Raw genomic sequence first — 19,418 nt, forward strand, 5'->3', positions numbered from 1 at the left:
TCCCTGCGCGAATTAACAAAGCTATAAGGATCTCAATTAAAGCGCGTTTTATATCCTTTTTATTTCATGTCAATTTTCTAGGTTTACATTATTGCAGAGAATAATATAATTTTTAGATATTGACTGTATAATATATATACAGAGTGTCCGACAAGTAAGTGACCAAATGAAAGGTGGAGGTAGATTGGGTCAAACTAAATCGAAAAGTCCTGAACCATTTTTTTTTTATAACGCTTAATAAAGGAATTATTATTGAGTAAAGTCTGGCCAATCAGCGCCAACCTTTAGGGCGCATGTCGGTGTGCCGCGCGCCGTGAAATATGCCCCTCCGTATACTATCAGGCGCGCAGTTCACTGATCTGCGCTCGGCTAAAGGTCGGCGTTGATTGACCAGACTTTACTCAATGATAATTTCTTTATTAAGCGTTATAAAAAAAGAATTCAGGATTTTTCGACTCAGTTTGACCCAATCTACCTTCACCTTTCTCTTGATCATTTACTTGTCGGACACCCTGTATATATATATACATATAGTGTAGGGCATTTATATTGAGACACCTAAATATCTAAAAAATAAAGCAAGATAGAGAGAAATGTTTCACACAAAAGTTGTTCCGTTCTAAGAGGGTTATAAGATGGTGCCATTAGTTTGACCTTGGATAAAGGCGCTTTGGAGATTTCAATGTCAATCTTGTTTTATTTTCTTTACACTAATTGATGTCTCTCATTTTTTGAGCTTAAAATATTAGGGTAACAATTACATTCATTATTACAAAATAAATAATTTTATGAGATATTTCATAGTTTATGTAAAATTATGTCGAAGTAAAGTAATAAAATAAAGTATAAAATATCTCGTAAACTATTAAACTTTTGGCCATCATACCCCTATAACTTTTTATGCAGAATATTGCAAGGAATCGATTTATGTAAAAAATTGGGGTGTTTCCATTTAAAAAAACAAGATTGACATTGAAATCCCCGCAGCGCCTCCACCCAAAGTCAAACTAATGGCACCATCTTATGACCCTCTCGAAACTTTTTTCTGAAACATTTCTTTCTATCTTGCTTTATTTTTAAGATATTTAGGTGTCTCAATATAAATGCCCCACCCTGTGTATATATATATATATATATATATATATATATATATATATATATATATATATACGAGACGTATATTAATAATTTCTGTTATACATCATCAGAATGATTTTATCATCATTAACTGAGAGGTTAACTCAGTTCGGTCACGATGCAGTTTTTTATAGCTAACCTAATTTTTTTAAGTGTTCCGATAAAAGCTTCTATCACGTTTAATTAAAATTAAAAGAAAATTATCTTTCGAAGTAATTTAAATACACAGTGTTTTAATACACAAAGAAAGAAAGATTGATTCATAAATTTCCTAAAATATACGTGAATATATTTTTCAAAAAATTGTTCAAAATTTGTTCGATTAATAATTACTTTAGTACAGAATTATCTTCGCACCTTCTTTTCACTCTCTGCTCTTCCCCTTTGTCTCTCTCTTTCTTTTTCTCTGTTTTTATAAAGAAAGTCGCTCTCGCCTTTTTCATTTTAAATTATTTATATTTATTGACCCGCCTATCCGGTTTTACCCAACTTTCCTCTATATATAACAACGCAACTCTCTCTGTGAAAAATGACAAAAAGAGAGAATTAATATAACTGCCGTACAAATATTAATTATTTCACATTTATCAAGTTTTCAGATTGTTATATAATCATTAATTGAGAATATGGAAAATCAGAGAATCCATTTTGGAAATTATTTCACACGATAGCGATATCGTCACTCCGTCGCGTTTATAGAAAATTGACAGCTGACGCGGACAATTGAAAAGTACGCAGCAAGAAGCACTTGAATGACTGCCAACGTATATGGGTTTGCGGGAGATTTTATCGCGAGGCCGATCGACACAGCGTATTTTCTTTCTCGTCACCGAGTTACGGCTGGAAAAACGGACCGTTTCATTTTTCTCGCTCGAAAAGCGGCTATCCCACGTAGCTCCACTCTATCGATTGCAACGACGGTAGTTTATCGTGATCCAACACGACATGCGAGAGCTACGTGCGAATCGCGATCTGTCCACGTGTTCATTAACGGCATGTCGATCGGAAGGCGGATTACGTCGTCGTTCGCCATAAACTGCGATGCAACAAGCTGCGCACGAGATGAAATAAAAAAGGCGAGAGCGACTTTCTTTATAAAAACAGAGAAAAAGAAAGAGAGAGACAAAGGGGAAGAGCAGAGAGTGAAAAGGAGGTGCGAAGATAATTCTGTGCTAAAGTGATTGTATGTAATTTTACGATGTGCAAGTTTGCTGCTGCGACGACGGATAACGCAGTTTGCACGAGAGAATCGTTTGTTGAAACTATTAGTGAGTCACGTAATTGATTTATGCCTCTAGGTAAAGTCTACGCAACATCTCGTGAATTAAAGGAAATTCACACGGGTGTGTGACAAAGATGTACGATCAGTAATATATGCTGCAAACTAATCAATTTACATGTTAATCATTAAATTTACGTTTATAATATAAAATGAAAATATATCACAATTTAACAACTATGAGGGAGATTTTCATTCTTTAAAAAACAATTTAAAATGTAAATTACTCTTTGTCATTGTTCATTCAATTTTATCATCATACATATACGGAATGACATAAGCAAGATGGAAAAAAATGTTTTACACAAAAATAATTCAAGAATTGTTAATTTTTCAGTTATTGTATAAAATATTTTATATCAAAAATAAAGGCTATATAGAAAAAGAAGAGAAAATTAACAGATATATTGTATTAATTATATAACAAACATTTACCTTGGCAACACTTGGGAGGAGTTCCAGTTCCTCATTTAGATGATTATGTCCTTCGATTTACTTAACGTAGAAGATTAATTTGCTCGCCGATGGAAAAATAATCAAGCGCTTTTCGTGTTAAGTAATCGCATGACATTCAAACTCTGCGTTTCGCCCGAAGCTAACGAAGTTCACGCAGAGCGTGTTTCACGAGTTTTTTTTTCATTTGAAAAGTTCGAGAGACCGACTCAAAAATATACAAGATTAAATAATTTCTTTGCACACGTTATAATTAAATTATCCTTAAAATATTTGTCTCTCTGTAACTTTTTAAAATTATTATTTTTTATTTTAAGTGAGAAATATATAAATTATATAATACATCCTATAGTACTTTATACTTCTCATTCCCTTTTATCTTTCTAAAGAATACATCTGCGCTTTCGCGCGATTAAATATTCATTCATTGTCGCTTCGTCAGGTCTATTCCTATTCTAAGTTTGTCCGCGGGTCATCGCCGGGTCAATTTTTCAAGGCGGTTACGATGACGTGTCGAGATCGAACGTAGATGGGATGCAATCGAGGTTAACGCCAAAATCGTCTTCACGCTACATCGAGCAGAAATAGCCAGGGCACATTATAAAAAGGGAATTGCTCCGAGAATCTCGATCGTGATGCCCCTCTCGCTTCGTCTTTTATAGTCGCCGTTGCTCCTAACATGTATTAAACAAAGGGATTCTCATTGCCGCGCGGAATACATCGCAATTTTGATTAATCTCATTCTTCTGCAGAACGATTTTTATGAGCGTATGCGAAACAATAGCTACTACGTAGTTGGAAGGTTCAATCTACGTGAGCAATTCGACACGATAACTCTTAACAACAACGTTGTAAAAGAAATTTCGTTTCTTCTCGCAACGCGAATGCGAATCCGTCACGTTAAAAAGCAACGCGAGCAGCATTGTTTCGCTAATCACGCTATTTTATGACACATCATGTTCTTTGTTCTATTTCACTTAGAATTAGATCAAGCTGTTATTTAATCTATAATTTCAATTTATATCTTGATTTGAAATTGAAAAAGAAAACATATCGGTTTTCCTATTCTCTTTTTATACTTCACGAATTGGATTTTTAAACTGAATCTCACGATTACAATTGAGTCTTTTCTTTAATATTATGTTCCTACGTATCTTTATATATTCACGTATTAAATTTATTTATATTCATTTTTTATTTATTCTTATTAAATTTCATAAAGTTTACTTTCGTTCGAATATTATTAATACATCAAAAAGTGAAAATTATATTTATATTTAAATAATAATTATATTTAAAATTTTTATGAGATAAAATTTTCAAACTTATATATTTTTTATCTTTTCCAGCTCCACGAATGAATGCGAAGAGGAGAGTGAAGCTAAGAAGAGATCCGGTCATGGATAAAGGACACAGAAGTAAGTATATAATTAAGCATTACCACCGTAATTGAAGCACCTTTGAAATGTCCGAAACTTGAAATTTAAAAAGAGTTTAAATTTGCTCTAGATTCTTTAATTTCTATTGAACGGCCAAAGTTCTCTGACACTAATATCGGTGATTCATATCGCTGATATCCACTACTGCGCAAACAATAATACAGTGCTTCACGTTGTCTCTTTAGTCTTGAATATTGATTTTTCGTCATGAATTACATTGAAACTTTCAGCATTATTGACGCATCAATCTATTGTGTAAACATTAGTGTATATGTATTAGTATTGAAATTATATTAGTAAATATAAATTTTTGACAATATAGATTAATAATAGTTAATAATATAGATTAATAATAGATATACATATTCTAATTTTTGTTATTAAAAAATTTGATATTAAAAATAATTCGGATAAACCTTGATATTAGCACCAACCTCATCGATTTCAATGACATATGTTGCCAAGGACACGGCTCTAAGTAACTTTCAAAAAATTTTAGCCGTTGCTCGTTGTTTATTACAAACTTATGATAAGAACACGTATTAAATGCGATAATCTGAATTTCTCCATGTATAATATATTTCAGTATTTAGTTGTATATTTAAGTTATTAATTATATATTTAAGTAATTGTACGGGGGGGGGGGGGCTTTAGGATTAAACCAAATTTTAGTTTTAAATCAGAAATAGATTTGGGTTAGGTTATATGTTTTAGAAATGAAACCCACGTGTTGTTGCGTTGTCCACGCATATACTTTACAAAACGAAGCGAGGTCTACCCCATAATTATTGTGTGGATGGGAAAGTGTTGCGAGCTTATATTCATGTCGAAATATATGCAGTCTTATGTTGCAAGCATTAGTCGGTCACTATCTTCAATCGTTAATAACTTTGTAAAAAACAACGAGCAACGGTTAAATTTTTTTACAAGTTACTCAGAGCCATGTCCTTGATAACATATGTCAAGATCGTTGAAATCGGTGAGGTCAGCGCTAATATCAAGGTTTACCCTAATTCGTAAAATATATTTTCTTTTGAGTGCATATCGAAATAAGAAACGATTAAATTATTTACTTGTTGTTCGATTAAAATATTTAATGATGACTTGCTTACGGTTAAAGTATTTAATGTAATTGTGCTTCGTCTTTAATAGAGTCTTTCATACAATAATATTTTTATTTATACTTAAAAATAATATTAGTTTGCTTCTTTTGTATAAGTTACTTATTCATCTCTTCACCTATTTATTTATGTCTCTTACTCTTATATAAAAAAACCTATATCATTATTTTATCTTAAAAATTATTGTGATATTGTTGAGAAAAAGATTCAAATTTTAAAAAATGCGCAAACACAAATTATATAATAAAATAATGAAAATTTTCAGGATGAGATTATATGACGCGACACATATATCGAAGAGGATTTTATGGCAATAAAGAGATCAAGAGAAAGTTTTGACCGGTATAATAAAAAACTAATTATAATAAAAACAACTCGGGTAGTTTTCTAAAAAAAAAAAAAAAAGCTATATTACGCAAAATAATTGCTTGCTGAAATAAGTGCAACAGGTTTGGTGCACTGATGATCAAGAGATTAACGAATTGTGAAGTACTTTGATAGAATCCAAGTTAATCAGCAGCCGGAACTATGCGATACCATTAATTTTTCACCACTCCGCGAAACTCCGTATCTCTTTGTCATCCTTTCAGTCGTTTTCTCTTTGACTGCTCTCTCTCTCTCTTTCTTTCTCTCTTTTTCTCTCACACCTTGTATTTACTCTTCTCACCTATTATCATTTTACACCTCGGTCTTTTGAAGCCTTTTATAGCCGTTCCCATTGTGATGTCTCGTGTATCGCCCAAATTTACATTCTCCATGAATTATGTATTTTCAATTTCATCTACGTAGTCGAGAGCTTGATTTCAATAATCAAATCTAAAATTAAACCGTAGGCGTTTGAAATAAAATGAGTTTGTGAAATTTTCCGAAAAATTTTAAAAGTTTTATCGCTCGTATACATTGTCATATCATTATTTCAACTTATTATCATTTCACACGTGCATATTTTCCGATCTTATATCGTATTGTTGTGCACAACACGCGTTTATCGATATGGTACATCATACGGATGCGAGATTCTCGATGATCGATGCAGTTGTTGCTCTAAATGGATGACAGTTCATAGTTATATCAACTGCAATAGCTACTAGCGTGCTGTATGTGCGCATCAGATAAATAGCAGGTAAATGAGCGAAGAAGAAAAAGAGAGAGAAAGAAGGAGATAGAAAGAGAGAGAGAGAGAGAGAGAGAGAGAGAGAGAGAAGGAGAGAGAGGGAGAGAGAAAGAGAGAGAGGGGAGGGGGAGAGAGCCAGCGATTATAAGCCTGTGCCCAACGCCCAACGAGTAGGCATGCGATTGACGTTTAATTATTCGTTGCTATTATTCAGGGACTCTTCGTTTCCTTCACAACACACATCCGCGTTCTCTCGTTGTTCTTTCTTGTCCTGTAGGCCTATTCTCTAACCTCGTAACAATGACGTCGCTATCGTTATGGGCCGTTGCGCAGCTGAAACATATCGGAAAATAGCTGCGCAACGACGTGTAACGATAGCGAATTTTTCGTTAAAAGTTATAGAATAGGGCTACTGCGCCGTTACGACAGAGCATTACCGTTACGACAGGGTGAAATAAGAATATATCTTGACAATTAATTAGAGAGCGGACCAATTCAAAATTCGATCATTCGATACTATCCAATCAAAATTTCAACAATTATTTTCCATACACATATTTTTAATATATTTAATAGTATTTTAGTTAAACTAATTATTAACAAATTTAATGTGGTATGCGTGCAAGTGTTTTTGATATATTATACGTTTGATCAATTGAATTATATCGCGAATATTTTTATAAGCAATGATTCAAATCGATTTTCTGTCTCTTTTTTTTCTCGTACGCGGCTTACCTTCTATTATTTATATATATTCGTTAATCTTGGAAATTTTACATGGTTATACAATTATCGCGGTTGCTGTTATCAATTATTAATATGTGTGTATGTGTGCGCCGCGCTTAATATTTAAAACAGTTATTATATTTATTTAATAATGTGAAGCTCTTGGGCGTGGCAAGCACGTGGTAACAAATACACGGATGGTCCAATGGATTCTGTCTTATTGCAGCACTTTGTTCAATACCAAAACGGTTAAATTATAATATTACATGTGTATTTACTTATGCACGTTATTGGTCTAGAACGGAGATGTATATACGATTTTTCTAATTTTAATAATGACAGCAATACAATCAGAATAAAAACAATTAAATGGAAAAAAACTTTCTAAATGCACTAGTTAATTGAATTTAACAATAATATATTTGCACATCGATACCCGCGCCTGTGCTCTTACCCGCCAGTTTTTTCTAATTTTATTTCGCACACACACAAACGGATTTCAATTCAAGATAAGATATATAGTTATACATTCATTTTTATCAATATAACTATTTGACGATTCAAGTTTAATTCAATACGAAATTATTAATCTGTACTCCAGAAAATAACAATTTTCATTCTAATGTACAATATTTTCATGTGACTTTTTTTATTTTTTTTTTTCGTTGCTATTTGTTAATAATGCATGTAAGTTAAATACAAAAAACTTTGAAGCGATTATATTTTAAACTGATTTTTTAATCTGATAATCTCGCGCAGATATTCATATTATATTTTCACAGTTCATAATTTTCATAATTCGGAAAAACAAAGCGTTTGCGATTTGCGAACTGATTTAGCAAATGCATATTACACATTGCTCAATCATGCTTCTTGTTTATGTATAAAGCAATACCTAATCACGACATCATCAGCAACACTAATATGTTGTAGTCACACAGAAAGCACAATAATGATGAATCCGCTTTGCAATTCGCGCAATTCGAAGGGAAATCCATTAAACGCGATGATACGTAATGCATGGACGTAAACTGGATATAGCTGTAATAACCAGGACGTAATTTCGCAATGCTTTTCCATGAATGATGACGCGGCAACATCTCATAGAATAAATATCCCATTAAAAAATCTCATAAAGATAAAAAAAAAAAATACGCCAAGTACATACCTAATAAATAATTTATAAAAATTTTCCCCTACAAAATAAAAAATCCTTAAAAAATAAAAAATAAAAACTGAATATAAAATCAATAGTTAACTAGCCAAGTTATTGTTAGAAGCAACCCAGTTTGTGAGGATTTGTAATTTGAAATAGTATCTGTCATAAAATCAATCTCGTATTTATAGAGATGTTATAAATAGATTCTCTCCATAAAATTAAAACACATTTTATTTTTATTAACAAAAACTTGATTTTCAAAATAAGTTCAATACAAATAAAAAAAACTTGGCGTTGCTAAACTAAACAATATGTTAAAATTAATGTATTCTTTAATACATTAATTCACATTACAGTTATTGTATTGTAACTAAATTAAATATAATTCTATAATTTTAGATCTAAATTAAATTTATTGTTTGTTGGTTTTAATATATACTTCAAAAGTTAGCAGCACAAAATTTTTTAAATTAAAATTTTTTCAGATATTTTATTTGTATTGAACTTATTTATAACATCATGTTTTTGTTAATAAAAATAAAATATGTTTTAATTCTACGAAGAGAATCTGTCTATAACATTTCTATAAATACGAGATTGATTTTATGACAAATACTATTTCAAATTACAAATTCTCACAAACTGAATTGCAAACTAACTAAGTACTTGGTTAGTTAACTATTGATTTCACATTTATCTTTTATTTTTTAGGGGAAAATTTTTAAGTTATTTTTTAGATATATACTTGAATACGTATTTTTTTTATCTTTGTGAGATTTTTTTTAGTGGGATATCACTGTTTTTTGTAATTATTCTTACTTTATATTAGTATATTAATAAATCACACGAAATTAATATTTACTTTGATAAATAGCAGTCGCTTATGAATTGTTAATTATTAATTTTAATAGAAATCGAGTTTCAAACATCTTTTAATAATTTTCGTATATAACGAGGTACACATATACTATGACAACACATGGAACTATTGCCTATTCACTCTCACCATATGAATGACAACAAGATGAAACATTCCATACACAATACAATAGCGCAATTTACGCCGTATACCCAAGAGTAAAGAATAACAGAAGTAAGCATATCGATAGTGGAGGTAGACTTATCGCGAAGTACGTCATCGCAGCCATCTTGACGGTCCACTTTTCTGATATTTTTCAGGCCATATGCAGCCACTTGTTGCCTTACTTGTTCCAATCTGCATTTATTTTGCGTAAGATCACCGATTCTAAATAAGTGAGAGGAAGAGCCATTATTAGGCTAAAAAAAGATAAACCTTCGGAAACCTACTTATATAAAATAATAGGTAAGAATACCCAATTCTTATGTATTTTTACTGCCTGAACACGAATATGAAATTTAAAACTGGCGGTCGGACTCACAAATTGAAGAAAAACGCAAAAATCCAATCAAACGCGAAAATTAAACCCATGTCCAAGGGATGCATTTTTATTAATAACAATTCACCTCTGGGAGTGAACGCAGCGAGTTCCGCCCCCCCCCCCCTCCTACAAGAGTGGGATTCCACTTCCGGAAGATATAACCTAATCCAAATCTATTTCTGATTTAAAACTGAAATTTGGTTTGGGTTAGGTTATATATTCCGAAAGTGGAACTCCTTCGTAGGGGGAGCGGAACCCACTGCGTCCATGTATACATTTTCCCATCCATACAACAATTGTGGAGTGAAACTTGCTTCGCGTTATAAAATATATGCGTGGACATAGTGGGTTCCGCCTTCCCTACGGGAAGGCTTCACTTCCGGAAGATATAATCTAATCCAAACCTATTTCTGATTTAAAACTACAATTTGGTTTGGGTTAGGTTATATCTTCCTGAAGTGAAGCCCCCCCCCCCCGTAGGAGGGGCGGAACTCACTGAGTCCACGCATATACATTTCCATCCACACAACAATTGTAGGGTGGATTTTGCTTTGTAAAGTATATGCGTGGATACAGTGGATTCCGCCTTTCCTATTTTGCAATTTTCGATGTTTCTTGGCTCGAGCGCCATTTTTAAGTTTCATATTCGTGTTTAGGAGGCAAAAATACGTAGGAATTGAGTATTCTTACCTATTATTTTATATAGGTGGATTTTCCGAAGGTTTACTTTCTGTCATGTTGCAATTTGTTCCTGAGGGACCAGCTTGACCATCCACTTATATATAGTCACTTCCATCCGCTCGCTTAACACTAAACGTTCACTCCTGTTATTCTTTACTTTTAGCCACATATCAACGCACATTTTTGTTTATATATATGTATATCTGGCAATATATCAATGCAGCGTAGTGGGGTATACATATACATATATTCGTTCTCTCTCTCTCTCTCTCTCTCTCTCTCTCTTTCTCTCTTCTTCCTCTCCTTCCTACTCTCTCTCTCCCTTCCTACCTTCCCTGTCTCTTTCCCGCGCTCTCTCTCCTTCTTGCCTTCCCTCTCTCTCCCCCTCACTCATTCTTTCTCTTTTTCTTTCTCGCCCGGCCTCTCTCTCTCTTTCTCATCTATTGTATTATAAATTTATAAAATTATAAATTTATAAAAGAATATCAAAGGAATAATCTCAAAGGAATAAACTCAAAGGAATAATTATACATGAGAGGTGTGAATGCTTCTTGAGGAAATCGCTTTGCGTGTGTGCGTACAAACATACGTACGTGAGTTTGAAATCTGAGACTGAAAGACCAAATGTCACAGTTCTGATATATACAATACAATTATCATATCTCAGGATTGATTGGACCAATTTTATTGAAACTGGTCGCAATTGAAAGCTTGCATCCACATTATATAATAAAAGTGCCGTTAGATTTTTGATTACGTTTTTAGTTTCTGAGATATTTTAATCAATAGTTTATTCAAACTATTTTATAGATGTAAAATTCTGGATAAGCTTGGTAGCGCCGCGGTCCCTGTACATAGACAAAACTGTTGAGAAGCTAGTAAGTATTTTTTTAGGTACTTGGCGTCGGTTGATAAAATATCCGCATTTTCTCTCTTGTGTATATAATTATTGTGTTTGAGATTGGAATAATCAGAAATAAGAGAGATAAAGAAGATTTGTCAAACAGTATTAAATTGCCAAATCAATTGATTACGATCATGTATTAATCTTATTTAATACTTGCGTATGAAATAATTGAAAAAGACAATCCTGATAGCGCCATAATCTCAATACATTTCAATATAATGTCGTCACTTATTTTTATTCGTCAATTATCACCATCGGGAAGTCAAATCGATATTAAAATAAAAAAAAAGTTGGAGAAGAACTTGCATGCGTGTAGTCAGCCACAAAAATGTCACATGTTTGTCTCTTTAAACCATATTGGGAATCGATTTAAACGGATATTTACGGAAAACCACGAATATGAAGAGCTACAGGTTTGAACGTTCCATAAATAGTACAGCGCGGCACCTAGCGCGTGCGAAAGGTCTGTCGCCCCGTCCGTCGCGCACAAATCCCCAGATTGCAGACACAATCGTCCAGATCCCACCGTACATCACACGCCATCGGTCGTTTGTGCACACACTTCTATCCCGGGATAATAGCTTTTCGTGCGAATTCGCACACGGAACACATCACGGGACGCAGCCGCGCTCGCGGAATACCGGAAGGTACGCGATCGATCGGGTCTTTCCTCTCACCCTTTCCCTCTCTTTCTCTCTCTCTCTCTCTCTCTCTCTCTCTCTCTCGCTGCGTAGGACTCAATAGAGACGCGTTAACGTAAACGGACGTGTCTCTCCCGTATTTTACGAGCCCGTTTGTAAACCGCTCAGCTCGTCGCACATCCGGATACACGTCGATCAACGCAAGCGCCCGTTGTCTTGATCTCTCGCTGTCGCATGTCTCTATATTCGAAGAACATCCGACAGATAGAATTTCATAAAAAGAGCGAGAGCTCGCGAAAGAAAAAAACTTTCGTAGACGAAAAACTATTAATTTTTCTCTTTCTCTCGTATATATAAAGTTATTGCAGTTTCGGAGTTATAAACATTATTAATAATCACGATAAGTTTGAATCAATCTTCAAAAATATAAATAGGTAGAGCACGTATGCTTACAAGTCTGTGTTTTGATAGATTCGATTGAAAAATATACATCACGCAGGAAAATAACCTATAAATATTTTATATACATTTGCGCCTATCTTTTTGATGATTAATTTCTTGAATGAAAGATTGCAAGAGAATATTTTTCTGTAGGCTGTGTATTAATTGACCTAACAAACCGTAGGTTATCCATTCATTTTGAGACGGCAAAATATTTTTTGCGAAACCGGATAATGCACTATGAGAAACAACGATGTTTGGAATTAACGATCAACAGGTTGACTGTGGATGCAACAGGAATCTGTTTTGATTTAATCATGAGAAATGGGGAGGTTTACTGTAGCAGATGTTTTGGCGAATTATGCCCGGGTTATTTGATTGAAGTATAGGTATAACATGCGTGCAAAATACATAGAAAGGACACTACAGGACAAGAGGACTAGTGCATGACACACACACACACACACACACACACACACACACACACACACACACACACACACACACACACACACACACACACACACACACACACACACACACACACACACACACACACACACACACACACACACACAAACGCGCGCGCGTGCACACACATATATATAGGGGAAAGTTGGGTAAAACCGGGTATGCGGGTCAAACTGGGTACCCCTGTTTTTTCGTAATAATGACTGCCATCTGTTGCTAGCTTGTGTCATTAGTTGTAGATTGACGCCGTCATTATTTGAAAATAAACCAAGCCCCTATGCACATAATTTTTTTTTTAATAAAAGTTCAAAGTTTTTGACCCTCCAAAGATCGATATCGAGGCAAGAATCGAATTGTCGTGCATTATTTTCTGTATAGAGCATTTATTTCAATAAGTATGGCATTGCATTCTGTACGTATTAGAGAATATATTATATTAGTTTTGATCGGCATTTTGTACGCCGAAATATATACAATCACCGTATTTGTTACTTTCCTTGTGGTGGGGCAAAGCCGGGTACTTACACATGTCATATAATGAAAAAAGGGAGAACTGTCATCCTGACTTTGTATCTCTACAAAAAGCAGTTAAAAACAAAAACTAACGTTCAGAAAAAGAAATCACTAAAAGAAAAAGATTTTTGAGACCCCTAAAGTTAAAAAGTTAAGTAAGGAAGTCCTGCACCAATGTCGGACAAGAGGATATTTTTATTTCTGGTTTTTGTCAATAAAATATATCTTTATATTGATTTTGATTAAAATAAATCTAGATTTTGTAATTACATGATGTTTTGCATATTTTCAAATAGATACCCCATCCAAAAATTTTTTTTTACCTTATATATGTATAGGAGAAAGTAGGGTAAAACCGGATACATTTTTGGATTTGTCTTCCTACAAAAAATCTTAGAGCATAAAAAATTTTGCCGACCGTTAGTAGTCTTTAGTGAACCTTAAACTATGAGATAATAAGGCTAGTTGTCGCGAAAAAATTTTTGGTTACCAAGAATAACAAGATTTTGTGGAGAAGTCAAAGTACCCGGTTTTGTCCTACCGATAGGATCAAACCAGATATCCATTTGAAAACATGCAAAATACTGTGTAATTATAAAATCTAAATTTAGTTTAATCAAAATACAATTTAAGATATATAAAGATATATTCTATTGACAAAAATCACAAATAAAGGTATTCTCTTATTCGACATTACTTATTCTGCAAAACATTCTTATTTAACTTTTTAACTATAGAGGTCTCAAAAATCTTTTTTTTAGTGTTTTTTTTCTAAGTGTTAGTTTTTGTTTCCAGTTGCTTTTTATAGAAACACAAAGTCGGGATAACAATTCTTCCTCTTTTCATTATATGAGATGTGTAAGTATCCAGTTTTGCCCCAACACAAGGAAAGTAACAAATACGGCGGTTGTATATTCTGGCGTACAAAATACCGATCAAAACTAATATCATATACTTTTTAATATGCACAGAATGCAATGCTGCACTTACCGAAACAGATGTTCTATAAAAAGTGCACGACGACTCGATTATTGCCTCGATTTCGATCTTTTTTAGGCTAAAAACTTTAAATTTTTATTAAAAAGAAATATCGTGTTCACAAGGGCACGGTTTGTTTTAAAATAATGATGGCGCTAATCTACAACTAATAACACAAGTTAGCCATAGATAGCAGCATTTATTACGAAAAAACAGGGCTATCCGGTTTGACCTAACTTTCCCGTATACAGGGTATAATCTTTTTAATCTTAAGAGGCAAATATCTCAAAACCTGTAAGTTTTAGAAGGAAACTTTTTAGACAAAAGTTGTTTGGTTCTGAAGAGAAAAAGAGATAGGAATATTAATTAGACCTTATATGACATTGTTAAGGTCATATCAAGGTCACATTAAATTTTTTAAATTGAAACCTCTATTTTTTATTACATATTCTTATAGCCCTTGTTGAGACTTTTTCAAAACTTTATAATAAAATATGTTTTCATTCAGTATTTTTTGAGTTATTTTATATCTTAATCTGACATATTTTGATATAAAAAAATAAAATATCTCGTAAGATATTTAGTTTTCAATAATCTTACCGTAATATTTTTATGTACAAAATAATGAGACAAATTAATTAGTGTAAAAAAAAACAATTGTTAAAAAAATACATTGTAAATAATTACATACTTTTTCTTAAAAACAATTATTTTTTTATATCAATTGATTTATATATATATATATATATATATATATATATATATATATATATATATACATATATAACGTACAAATATTTATATTGAGTTTTTTAATGCGAAAAATCGTGAGGAAAAGTAGTAATGCATATTTACGTATCATTTACTGAAATCGATGCAATGCAAGAAAAGTTATGTGTGTATTATAGTTATATATAAACTTATTAATATTATTTATATATACAAAAAAGAGAGATTAAAGACAGATTAAATTTATTTAGAAATCTATAACATGTATATTTAGTTTATTTAATTAATTTTCGAAATTGAAAAGAATTATTGGGAATTTTATAATTTAAAATCTTAAATATCTCTATATATTTCAACATTCAGATAAAGAAAGACTTAATTCACAATAAAAATTCAGTAATATACTATAGCGCTAATTATATTATGATTCGATATAGATCATTAATAATCGATAGAATACGACTTTAAAATCGATCCCTCAAACCCGTAAAGTTTACTTTTTCAAAAGCAATACATAACGAGTTAATCCTTACGAGTTTAACACAAGTAAAAATAATACGTGAACGTAATATTTGAAATTAAATTAAATAAAATGATGGCTAAAATATTATGTAGAAATAATAGTTGAATGACAAACGTTTTACGAATTGTTCTAAAAAATATTGGGTGATTGCATAAGTTCGTGCCCGATTTAAATATAAACTTCAATAGATTATATTTTAGAGATAACACTTTTATTAATCAATTATATAGTCTCCATTCTTTTCTACAATGGTTTTCCAACCATCTATAAGCTTGTCGATTCCATTTTTGAAGAAAGAACTTGGTTTTTCTTGAAAAAAGTTTCTAAGGTGGTTTTCGACAGCTTCCTCGGAATTGAGATTCTTGCCATTTAAACTATTCTGCAAAGACCGGAACAGATAAAAATCTGAAGGCGCAATATCTGGAGAATATGGCGGGTGCTGCAGAATTTCCCATTGCGACTCCTGCAGTTTTCCTGCAGCTTATTCCTTTCAGTCAGGAGATGCGGCACCCACGTATCAAGCTTGGAAATGTATCCAAGCTTTTTTAAATGACGAAAAGCGGTTGAATTATTGATGTTCAGCCTCTCAGCAATATCCTCAGATGTAATCCTTGGGTTTCTTTCCACTAAGGCATGCACAATGTCATCATCAATGCCAGAAGGCCGTCCAGAGCGGGGTTGATCCTCCATGTTGAAATCACCATTTCGAAATCTGCCAAACCACTTTTTGACTGTTCGGAGAGCAGGAGCGCGGTCCAAATAAACGCTTTAAATATTTTTTTGTGCAATCCCAACACTCACGCCTTTCCGAAATTCATATAGCATTACATGTCGCAAATGCACCTTTTCGTTCTCCATTTTTAATGATTTCTCTTATGCACAAATGGACTTATCTGAACAATATCTGACGCTAAATTGACATAAGACAACGTCATCTATTCGGTATAAGCAACAATTACCACACGAAAACAATAGAACTCCGCCATGCAGCAACTTAATGCCATCTATGAAAATCGGACACGAACTTATGCAATCATCCAATATATATTTTGGCATAACTTAACCCAAATCAAATTTTAGTTTTAAATTAGAAATAGGTTTGGGTTAAGTTATTTTTTTCGGAAGTGGAGCCCTCTCCCGTAGCGGGCGGTACCCACTGTGTCCACGCATACACTTTAATGCGAAGTGAGGTTCCATATGAGTTTACAACTTTCCACGCAAAGCGAGATTCAACGCAAACCTATGTGTTTAGTTTTTTCGTAGTGGAGTCCTCCGCAGGGGGAGCGGAATATACTGCCTCTACGCATATACTTTTTAAAGAGAAGTGAAATTCCACATAGGTTTACAACTTTTCATACAAAGCGAGGTTCAACTCATGTACAACCCATGTAGAATCTCACTTTGTTTTAAAAAGTATAGGCATGGACATAATGGGTTCCGCCCATAGACATAGTATATCTAGATTGAGCGTTTGCCTTTATTTAAAGAGTGGGGATAAAGATGCACGTAGAAAAGGACATACTCTGTTTCGTGCCCCTTGCGTTCTCTCGCACAGAACATAGCGCTCTCTTTTGTCATGCTATGTGCGAACGAGTGAGAACGCAAGGGGCACGAAACAGAGTATGTCCTTTTCTACGTGCATCTCGGCTCCTACTCCTCAACACTCGGTCTAGATATACTATGTCTATGGTGTGTTTCGTCACCATCCTTCACAATTAAAAAAGACACATAGGTTCGTGTTGAACCTCGCTTCATGTGGAAAGTTGTAAACCCATGTGAAACCTTTCTTCGCATTAAAAAGTGTATGAATAGAACAGTGGGTTCCGCCCCTCCTACGAGGGGGCTTTACTTCCGGAAGAAATAATCTAACCCAAACCTATTTCTTAAAATTATTACTAAAATTTAGAGAGATTTAAAACTAAAATTTGGTTTAAGTTAAGTTATATCTTCCGAAACTCTCTCGTAAAGAGGGGGGGGGGGGGGGGGGTCATAACCGCCACTTTTTTCGCGATATGAACTGAATCTTGTTTTGCACTCAAAGTTACAAATCCATTTAAAATCGTATCTCGCTTCGCGTGAAAAGTCATAAACTTAAATTGTTAATAACTTTGTAATAAACAACGAGCGACAGCTAAAATTTTTTGCAAGTTATTTAGAGTCATGTCTTTGTCAGTATATGTCAACATATGTCAGTATATCTCATTGAAATCGATGGGGTCGGCGTTAATATATGCATATTTACCAGAAAATATTTAAAATTGTATAACTTCCTAATTTCTGTGATATTTATTATATCGCATATTACGCAATATTTATTATATATTTAATATTTATTATATCGCTTTATTATTTTATTTCCCTCTATACATATACACGATATAAAATTCAACGAAATGTTTTTTTTGTTGAAAGATACAAATGATTTGTACAATAACTTTTCAATATTTTGCAAAATTGGTTTGGAGTAGTAAATATTTACATATTTCTTATGAAGTTGTAAAGATGCTAAATGACAAAAAGAAATAAAAAAATGTCAAAGAAATTATTGAATAGGATTATAGAAAATCATTCATAGAGATGGGATCAATAAAGAAACAACAAAATAACGAATTAAATTAATCTGATAAATAATAAATAAATTAAATAATTTAAAAATTGCATACCGTACAGTTGTTCTGCCATTGTCGAATACCTCCAGGTCTTCTTCTGCTTTCTCCGTTATTCTTTACTGCTCCTCTATAACATTTATATAACTCACACACTCACTTGCAAAAATACAATTAACTGTGACAATCGCATAGTACTTTGAGCATTATTTTACCGATGTTAATCGTAAGCAATGATAAATGACAGGCAACTTACATTTTTCGACAAATTGATGAAAAATTTGCAGCGCAATGTGAGATACATTCGAATCCAAGCATTCAGAAAATATTTATTACTTTAAAATTCCTTACAATTAGTGATTAACGACGCAGCGATCACTATTTAACAAAGTGACATTTATTCATTGAAGCAAACATTTCACATGATTTAATCATTTAAAATAGGAATCGAAACGATATAGCATTGAAATTTTACAGCTTATTGTTTTATTCCGGTATTTCCGATAATAATTATTTCTTTAATGCTTGAATTCTTGAATGTATCTCATATTGCGCTTTAAGTTTCTCATCGATTTCGATGTAATTTTCTTATTATTTTAAATTGAGAACGTACAGTAATGTACGAATCTTGCAGGATCGAGTGATTAGATGAGAAAAAAGACGTATTATATTTATATAAATATTATATATATATATATATATATATATATATATGAATATATATATATATATATATATTACATATAAATGAAAAAATTAATTTATTATTATTCAATATATTATTTTTACTTCATATTAGTATATTAGTATATTAATAAATCACGCGAAATTAATATCTGCTTCGATAAATAGCAGTCGCTTCGACACGCTTATGAATCGTTAAATGGTAATTATAATAGAGATCGAGTTTCAGACATCTTTTAATAACTTTCGCGATTGCGTATAACGAGGAACATACTAGGACAGAGCTGCTGTCTACTCGCTCTCACTATATGAATGACAACAAAGTAAGGCGTTCCATACAGTGATGCAAGTTTTGCGTTTTATGCCTGCTGCCAGCGCGTGTGGAGGGGATACGTACACAAGCGTGTAATGCGCAG

The 19,418-nt window shown here is 32.8% G+C and overlaps 1 protein-coding gene across 5 annotated transcripts in view; it reads left to right on the forward strand.

Annotated features, from left to right (window-relative positions):
- Fife (regulating synaptic membrane exocytosis protein fife) overlaps nucleotides 1-19,418 on the forward strand; it is a 281,898-nt gene that overhangs the window by 141,561 nt on the left and 120,919 nt on the right. For all 5 annotated transcript variants that reach the window (XM_070304866.1, XM_070304868.1, XM_070304869.1 and 2 more), the window contains exon 11: nucleotides 4,219-4,287. In XM_070304866.1, coding sequence (XP_070160967.1) covers nucleotides 4,219-4,287 — 69 coding nt within the window. The remainder of the gene's footprint in view (nucleotides 1-4,218; nucleotides 4,288-19,418) is intronic.

Source organism: Polyergus mexicanus, unplaced genomic scaffold (genome assembly GCF_030449975.1).
Source record: "Polyergus mexicanus isolate NDT 795.1 unplaced genomic scaffold, iyPolMexi1.0 SCAF_12, whole genome shotgun sequence".
Taxonomy (NCBI): Eukaryota; Metazoa; Arthropoda; class Insecta; order Hymenoptera; family Formicidae; genus Polyergus; species Polyergus mexicanus.